The following is a 9,436-nucleotide window of genomic DNA, read 5'->3' on the forward strand; positions in this document are numbered from 1 at the left end:
CAAACTCTTCCAGCAAATAGAAGAGGAGGGAAATTTTCCCAATCCATTATAAGAGGCCAGTGTTACCTTGATGCCTAAATCAAATACTAACTAAAGAATGTCATTCACCATCTGGCTTTATAAGGATTAGGTCATTAGCCACTGCAATAGCTGACTTTCAACACACTCTGAAGGGAGTTCAGGGCAGAGATCAGGAATGAGGCATTCTGCTCTGGGAAATCTGGCAGGTGTGCAGGTAGATAGTTTTTTTTTTTTTAATTTATTTTATTTTTGGCTGAGTTGGGTCTTCATTGCTGTATGCGGGCTTTTCTCTGGTTGCAGTGAGCGGGAGCTACTCTTTGTTGTGGTGCGTGGGATGTTTACTGCAGTGGCTTCTCTTGTTGCAGAGCACAGGCTCTAGGCACGCGGGCTCAGTAATTGTGGCTCTCGGGCTGTAGAGCACAGGCTCAGTAGTTGTGGCACACAGGCTTTGTTGGTCCACGGCATGTGGGATCTTCCCTGACCAGGGCTCGAACCTGTGTCCCCTGCAGTGGCAGGTGGATTCGTAACCACTGCGCCACCAGGGAAGACCCTGTTTGTAGATTTTTTGATGATGGCTATTCTGACCGGTGTGAGGTGATACCTCATTGTAGTTTTGATTTGCATTTCTCTAATAATTGGTGATGTTGAGCATCTTTTCATGTGCCTCTTGGTCATCTGTATGTCTTCTTTGGAGAAACGTTTATTTAGGTCTTCAGCATAGTTAGTATTTTGATCTTGTCCCTTTCATTAATTTCTTAAGTGCAACCATCTTCACATAATTGAAATCATATTTTCTGCACGTTTGTATTTTGGTTTGTTTCTTTTTTTCTAAACTTATTTATTTATTTTTGGCTGTGTTGGGTCTTCGTTGCTGTGCATGGGCTTTCTCTAGTTGTGGTGAGCAGGGGCTACTCTTCATTGTGGTGCACGGGCTTCTCACTGCAGTCGCTTCTCTAGTTGCAGAGCTGGGCTCTAGGTGCGCGGGCTTCAGCAGTTGTGGTAAGCAGGCTCAGTAGTTGTGGTTCATGGGCTCTAGAACGCAGGCTCAGTAGTTGTGGCTCGTGGGCTCTAGAACACAGGCTCAGTAGTTGTGGTGCTCAGTACTTGCTCCACGGCATGTGGGATCTTCCTGGACCAGGGCTCAAATCCGTGTCGCCCGTATTAGCAGGCAGATTTTATTTTTAATTAATTACTTAATTAATTTTTTAAATGGCTGCATTAGGTCTTTGTTGCTGCGTGGGCTTTCTCTAGTTGTGGCAAGCAGGGGTTTCTCATTGCATCATTGTGGTTCACGGGCTTATTGCAGTGGCTTCTCTTGTTGCGGAGCATGGGCTCTAGGCACGTGGGCTTCAGTAGCTGTGGCTCACGGGCTCTAGAGCACAGTCTCAGAACTTGTGGTGCATGGGCTTAGTTGCTCCATGGCATGTGGGATCTTCCTGGACCAGGGATTGAACCCGTGTCCCCTGCCTTGGCAGGGGAATTCTTAACCACCGTGGCAGGCAGATTCTTAACCACTACGCCACCAGGGAAGTCCCATTTGGTTTTTTTCTTAGTATAACTTTAAATTGCCAAGGAAAAGCCTGAGTACATTTTTGCAATTATTCATTCATTCTCTCAATCAAAATATACATGTATAAATATGTATGTTTATAACTATATGTACATATGTGAACACACATACATATATAGTGATACATTTGTATTTAAGGTACTATGTTGGCTGCTTCTTGGAAAGTTTATTGTCTTTCACAGCACAAAAGTTAACTATAATATAAAGCAAGGCTTCGCTGGTGGCGCAATGGTTGGGAGTCCACCTTCTAAGGCAGGGGACGCTGGTTCGTGCCCCGGTCTGGGAATATCCCACATGCCACGGAGAGGCTGGGCCCGTGAGCCATGGCTGCTGAGCCTGTGCCTCCGGAGCCTGTGCTCCGCAACGGGAGAGGCCACAACAGTGAGAGGCCCGCGTACCACCAAAAAAAAAAAAAAAAAAAAAAAAAAATATATATATATATATATATATATATATATATATAAAGCAGACTATGAAGAATGTCCATGATCTCTTGTAATTCAGACAAGGAACCTCTCTGGATTATCTAAACTTTGTCTCACTAAGTTTCTTTGTTTGTAGATTCCTCTCTTTGGTGCTAAGACTATTGGCCGGAGAAGTCCTGATGGACCAGTGCTGAGCAAAGCTGAATTTGTTGAGAAAGTTCGTCAGAGTAATCAGGCCTGTCATGATGGAGATTTCCTCACAGCTATTGTTCTGTACAATGAAGCCCTAGCTGTTGACCCTCAGAATTGCATCTTATACAGCAATAGATCTGCAGCATATATGAAAATCCAGCAGTATGACAAGGCACTGGACGATGCAATCAAAGCCCGACTTCTCAATCCCAAATGGCCAAAGGTAGAAATTTCATTTACTTTCACAGAATCTTTTGTGCTGATTTCTTATTTTAATGTAAACTTTATTGACTGAGTGCAGTTATTAATTTTTTAATAGTCTGTACTTCAGCAAGATGGGGTATGGCTTCACTGAGCTGGTACACTAGTGAATAGCTTCTTTTTTTTATGCTTTGGAAATATGCTTTCCATGTCTAAGTTTAACTCTTTTCCTGTATGTTTGAGATATAATTTTTTTTTCACTCAGTTTATTGATAGGATGCGTTCTAGTTATTTCTATAGGTTTTGGACATCTCTTTTTTGCACAGATATTTTAGATGGAGTATTATGATCAGCCACATACAATTACTTAACATAGTTCCAACCCTGTTATAAATTTTGACTATTCAGATAATATAGAAAAATACTTAGGACTTCCCTGGTGGCGCAGTGGTTAAGAATCCGCCTGCCAGTGCAGGTGACATGGGTTTGAGCACTGGTCCAGGAAGATCTCACATGCTGCGGAGCAACTAAGCCCGTGCACCACAACTACCGAGCCTGCGCTCTACAGCATGAAAGCCACAGCTATGGAGCCCGTGTGCGACAACAACTGAAGCCCACACACCTAGAGCCTGTGCTCCGCAACAGAGAAACCACCGCAATGAGAAGCCTGCACACTGCAATGAAGAGTAGCCCCCACTCGCTGCAACTAGAGAAAGCCCATGTGCAGTAACAAAGACCCAACACAGCCAAAAGTAAATTAATTAATTAATTAATTAAAAAAAAAGAATTTGGTCTTTGGTTCCTGGAGGGAGGTTCTAAACCCTTGGAATTTCTTGAGTGATAGGTGTGTGTGTTATTCATGAGCTCCTCAGATCACTACTGAGTTTATGCTAATGAATGAGGTGACTCCAGATGGGGGCTGGTCACCAAACAGACTACCCACATGATTAGAGAATTGTGGCTTTGAGCCAGCCCAGTCCCCAGGGAGAGGAGGGAGACTGAAGATTGAATCCAACCACACGGCCAATGATTCAATCAATAATATTTGCACAATAAAACCCCAATAAAAACTCTGGACACCAAAGCTCATTGGAGCTTTCTGATTGGTGAACACATTGATATACTGGGGGGGGGTGAAACACCCTGAATCCATGGGGAGAGGGCATGGAAACTCTGCACTCAGGGCCCTACCATACCTTGTACTATGTGTGACTTCATTTGTATGCTTTACAATGCAACTGTCATCATAAACATAACTTTTTCCTCAGTTCTGTGAATCATTCTAGTGAATTATTGAACCTAAGAGGTGTCATGGGAACGTCCTGGATTTGTAGCTGATCTGTCATAAGTATAGGTGGCCTGAGGACCCCATGTGATGCTGGCATCTGAAATAAAGGAAATCTTGTTTGACCTAATCCTGTGCCCTTAAACTTGTGGAGTCTGATGCTAACTGTAGGTGGTTAGTGTCAGAATTACACTGCAGTATTGCACTGGTGTCAGAATAGCAAGGGACCCAGAAAGCCAAATGATCTTAAAAAAGAAGAACAAAGTTGGTGCATTCAACCTCTCTTCTGTGATGAGAAAAACACACAGAGTTCTGAGCTGCTGCCCAGGCATTTTACAATGTGATAACCTTGCTCACATCCAGAGTCTGAACATCTAGATAAGGACTTGAGTTTAGCATCCCCACTGCTAAGTTCCCACTTTGCTTTCCCCAGGGCACCTCTTAAAGTAACCACTTGAGAGTTAAGCCTGTAAAAAGTTAATCACCTCCGCCCCAACTACCTAATAAGTAATAGGTGCTTACTACCCTGCTCTCTATCTCCTGCTTACTCCTGACCTGGGATGGAGGACTGCCCTTCCCCCAGCTCATTGTAAACCACCTCCCTTTCTGGGATCTGTAAGTAAAAATTCTTGTGACTTTACTTCCTTTGTGTGGGTATATTGAAACTTTGCCTTTAATCAAAATCACCCCGTGGGTTTCACTTTCCAAAGTGGGAGCTCGGATGCTGAGGGAACTACCTGGGGATCCCAAGTGGGTGGTTTGTGCCCCCTTATTCAGCAGGTCATAATCTGCATATTCTTAATTCAATACACCGGCTCCAGCTTCTCAACACACTTTCCAATTTCAAAACAGTGGGGGACTGGTATAAGGATAGACATATGGATCTACAGAATAGAATTCAGAATGCAGAAATGTACTACATTTATGATCAGTTAATTTTAAACAAGGGTGCCAAGACAATTCAATGTGGGGGGGATGGACTGTTCAACAATGATTTGGGGACAATTGGATAGTCACTTGCAAGAGCGAGGTTGGACCCCTGCTTCACATCATACATAAAAATTAACTCAAAATGGAGGAGAATATTTAGAAGTAAATATTTGTGACCTTGGGTTAGGTAATGGCTTCTTAGATATGACACCAAAAGGATAAGAAAAGATTTATAAGTTGGGCTTCATCAAAATTTAAAAAAAATGTGGTTCAAAGGATATCATCAAGAAAGTGAAAAGATGGTTCACAAAATGGGAGAAAATATTTGCAAGTCATATATCCAATAAGGGACTTGTATCCAGAAAACATAAAAAAAATTCTTACAACTCAGCAATAAAAAGACAACCCAGGGACTTCCCTGGTAGCCCAGCAGTTAAGAATCCATCTTAAAATTCAAGAGACGCCAGTTCGACCCCTGGTCGGGGAACTAACATGCCACGGGGCAACTAAGCCCGAGCACCACAATTAGAGAGAAGCCCGTGCACCACAATGAAGAGTCTGTGTGTCACAATTAAGACCTGATGCAGCCAATAAATAAATAAAAAGATAACCCAGTTTTAAAATGGGCAAAGGATGTGAATTGACATTTCTTCAAAAAAGATTTACAAATGGCTAGTAGGTACATGAAAATATGTTCAACAACATTAGTCAGGAATGCAAATCAAGACAACGAGATACCACTTTATACCTACCAGGATGGCTAAAATTAAAAAGACAGACAATAACAAGAGTTTACAAGAGTGTGGAGAAATTGGAACCTTCATACACTGCTGGTGAGATTGTAAAGGGTGCAACCACTTTGGAAAACAGTTTGGCAATTCCTCAACAGACTAAACACAGGGTTACCATATAAAATTCTACTCCTAGGCATATGCCCAAGAAAAATAAAATATATGCCCACAGAAAAACGTGTACATTTATGCTAAGTGAAAGAAGTCAGTCACAAATGACCATTTATCCATTATGTGAAATGTCCAGACTAGGCAAATCTACAGATTATTATTTGCCTAGGGAAGGCGGTGGGGAGGGGAAGGGGAGGTGGGTTGGGAAAGGTACAAACTCCTTTTTGAGATGACAAAAATGTTTCAAAATTAGATCCTGGACTTCCCTGGTGGCACAGTGGTTAAGAATCCGCCTGCCGGGGCTTCCCTGGTGGCGCAGTGGTTGAGAGTCTGCCTGCCAATGCAGGGGACACGGGTTCGTGCCCCGGTCTGGGAAGATCCCACATGCCGTGGAGCGGCTGGGCCCGTGAGCCATGGCCGCTGAGCCTGTGCATCCGGAGCCTGTGCTCTGCAATGGGAGAGGCCACAACAGTGAGAGGCCCAAGTACCGCAAAAAAAAAAATCCGCCTGCCAATGCAGGGGACATGGGTTCGAGCCCTGGTCTGGGGAGATCCAACATGCCGAGGAGCAACTAAGCCTGTGCACCACAACTACTGAGACCACATGCCACAATTACTGAAGCCCTCACACCTAGAGCCCGTGCTCCACAACAAGAGAAGCCACTGCAATGAGAAGCCAGCGCACCTCAGCGAAGAGTAGCCCCCGCCTGCTGCAACTAGAGAAAGCCCACGCATAGCAACAAACACCCAGTGTAGGCAAAAATAAGTAAATAAATAATTAAAAAAAAGAAAATTAGATCCTGGTGATGGTTGCACAGCTCCATAGGCTAAAAACCATTGAATTGTACACTTTGCATGGGTGAGCTTCAGGGTATATATATCTAAATGCAACTTTTTAAAAAAACAAACCCAGTAGAAAGGTAGTGGGGGAATAGCCAACCTCACCTATCTCATAGTCTTGGTGGTTTCTGACACTTACTGAAAGGAACCCTATAGTTATGCATGACCGAGTTGGCTTAGGTCAGTGTGTGTTACAAACTACCTTGCTTGTTACTGGTATGTGCTATTTTTTCCTAATATATATATGTATACCTAATATATACCAAATTTCCTAGGGAATTTGGTAACTCTTGTGACTAAGAGATCCATAGGTGTTATAGTGAGGTTTCCTCTCTGAGAATTTGAAACTAAGGAAGCCAGACAAAATAGAAAATATTATCATAGGGATGAAAGCAAACATTATAAAAACAGCATAGAGGGAAATGATGGCTCCTCAGCCAACACTTGCAATATAATTGGTGGTCAGGACCACTTTTCCTTCTTTCTTTTTTTTTTATTGTGGTAAAATATATATAACATAAAATTACCATTTTGACCCTTTTTAAGTGTACAATTTTAAGTGCACAATTCAGTGGCATTAAGCACATTCGTGTTGTGCAACCGTCACCACCATCCACCTTCAGAACTTTTTCATCTTCCCAAACCTACACTGTGTACCAGCTGCCCATTTTCTGAAGTTAGCGACCCGAGTTTGATTTTCCCCCAAACTATTACTATGTGAACTTGGAAGAGCTACTCTGCTCTTCAAAGCCTTAGTTTCTCCATCCATGAAATGGGGATGATAGTTCTTGCCTGAAAGGGCCCATTTGAGGATTCAGTGAGAAGCGCAGTGTAACATGCTTATTAAATGCCCACCCACCAGATCTGTGTCTCCTGCCCAGACAGTCTTCCTCAGCTGTAAGCCATCCTCCAGGTGCCTATCGAACATCTATAGGAAGTTCCAAGGTCACAAATACAACCTGCCCAAGTGGAGCTCAGCGCCCCCCCCCACCGCAAGCTGCAGCCCCTCTTTCTGGGTCAAGGTCTCTCCATCCCCCCAGTGCTCACACCAGACACTTGAGTCCCCTTGACTCAGCCCTCATCAGAGCCCTATTAGCTGCCGAGTCCTAATGGTCCCATCTCCTAGAATGCTGTTGAATCTGTCCCCTTACCATAATGCTGCCTTCGTTAAGGAACCATCAGCTCTCAACTCGACCGAAATCCCCAGATGGGTCTCCTTTACTCCAATGTCTACACTGCTTCTCCTGATCTGGCTGCCTCCTTCTCAACAGCATCTTTACCCCTTCCCACTCCCACCCTCACCCTGTTGCAGTAAGATTCTTCTTTACTTGCATGCATGCCATTTCTCCTGCTAACCTACTTGAAAATGCAAATGCCTCTAATCCTTCAAGATTTAGCTCACTGGTCAAGGTTAGGGACCCCTCCTCTCTGCCCCCATCTCATTCTATGCTTCCCACTAATATTTGCTGAGTGTACTGCCAGGCCCTTGTGCTGAGCACTTTGTGTGCATTATTTTATATTCTCTTCCCTCCTGATGTCAGATCTGTACTTCGTCATGATTGAGGTTGGTGCTATGGTTATCCTTGTCTTACAGATGAGAAAAATGAAACCTAGAGAACTTAACTGCTCAAGGTCATACAGTGAGTAAGAGGAACTACCAGATACAAAAACCAATTCTGTCTGATTCTCTGAAATCTGCAGTATCTCAAATATAATTTGTAACCTAACTTCCTCCTTCCTTGGTTCACTGGGTGAACTGTCTCATTTTTTACCCTACTGCTCTCATATCACTTCCCCTGCAGCCCTTTCTCACCTCTCTCCTTTCCCCAGCTGACTTAGCTCTTTCTTGGTGTTTCCATGGGAAGCCCCAGGGAAATTTCCTGTTAAAATCCCAGTTCCAGCTTCTCTTGAAACAATCCAGAGATTGTCAACACCACGTCTGAATCTCGCCATGGCAGCAATTACCAGGGTTGAGTAGCATCTTCCGCCTCCTCCCCAGCTTTGAGATGGGGCGTGTGCTCACAATTCTTCAAAGATCTCACCCCTCTCTGATAGCAGCTACTTCCGCCACCATCACCCGTGTGTGTTTCCTCCCTGGAGCCCTCACCCCTCTGAACTCTGCTGAGTCTCTCTTGCCTCCCAACAGTGATACCTAGAAAGGAAAAGATGGTGTCTTCTCTTTATTTTTTCATCTGGCCACATCTGATATATCCAACATGTTATCAAAAGTGACAGGACCAAAGGAATTCTTTGTCAAAGCAAAGCTTTAGGTCTGAGTCTGCTGCAGCTATTTGTCACTTGCTGCTGAACACACTACGTGGCATGACTGCTTTGTCCACTCAGCAGCATCTTTCTGTTTGCCTGGTGGAGGCCACGGAGACAGGAAAAAGCCCTTTTGCAACGGAGGTGCTTTCCTCTCTGATTATAGATTCCTTGTTATATAATTCCCTCAACTGTGACAGGACCGCCCCTTGACTTCTGTGCAGAAAAGAGTTAACCCAGCACCCCCAAGATTGCACATCCTTATAAAGTCCTGCTTACAAGGTTGGCCCTTGGCTGGTGTCTGAGAACTTGGATTTGGGGAGGGTTTCCCTATTTCCAGAACTGATAAGAGTGGCTCACTCTGCCTAAATTGTTTGTACAAACAATGTAATTTATGCTGAATACCTGTTTTCTTTCTTGGAGTCTGGAATTTTGGCACATGCTAGACAAAGAGTGCTTATGTGACCAGCACCAAAGAAAAACTCTGGGTACTGAGTTTCTAACAAGCTTCCCTTGCAGACAGCATTTTCACACATGTTGTCACAACTTGTTGCCGGGGAATTAAGTGTGCTCTCTGTGATTCCACTAGGGAAAGGAGCCTTGGAAGCTTGTGCCTGGTTTCCGTCAGACTTCACCCCATGTGCCTTTTCTCCTTGTTGATTTAACTTTGTGTCCTTTTGCTGTAATAAATCATAGCCATGAGGACTATGTACCCAGTCCTGTGGGCTCTCCCCTTGAGTCGTTGAAACTGGGGGTGGTCTTGGGGACACCTGACAGGCTCTCTCTGCTTGTCTGGATGCCACTTCCCC

General features: G+C 44.0%; 1 protein-coding gene across 1 annotated transcript in view; it reads right to left on the reverse strand.

Annotated features, from left to right (window-relative positions):
• The window catches only part of CCDC117 (coiled-coil domain containing 117), a 29,442-nt gene extending 21,094 nt beyond the window's left edge, over window positions 1-8,348 (reverse strand). The window contains exon 1 of the mRNA XM_065889937.1: window positions 8,143-8,348. Coding sequence (XP_065746009.1) covers window positions 8,143-8,151 — 9 coding nt within the window. The 5' untranslated portion in view covers window positions 8,152-8,348. The remainder of the gene's footprint in view (window positions 1-8,142) is intronic.
• Between the last annotated feature and the right edge of the window lie 1,088 nt (window positions 8,349-9,436).

Source organism: Phocoena phocoena, chromosome 13, assembly GCF_963924675.1.
Source record: "Phocoena phocoena chromosome 13, mPhoPho1.1, whole genome shotgun sequence".
In the NCBI taxonomy this organism is placed as follows: Eukaryota; Metazoa; Chordata; class Mammalia; order Artiodactyla; family Phocoenidae; genus Phocoena; species Phocoena phocoena.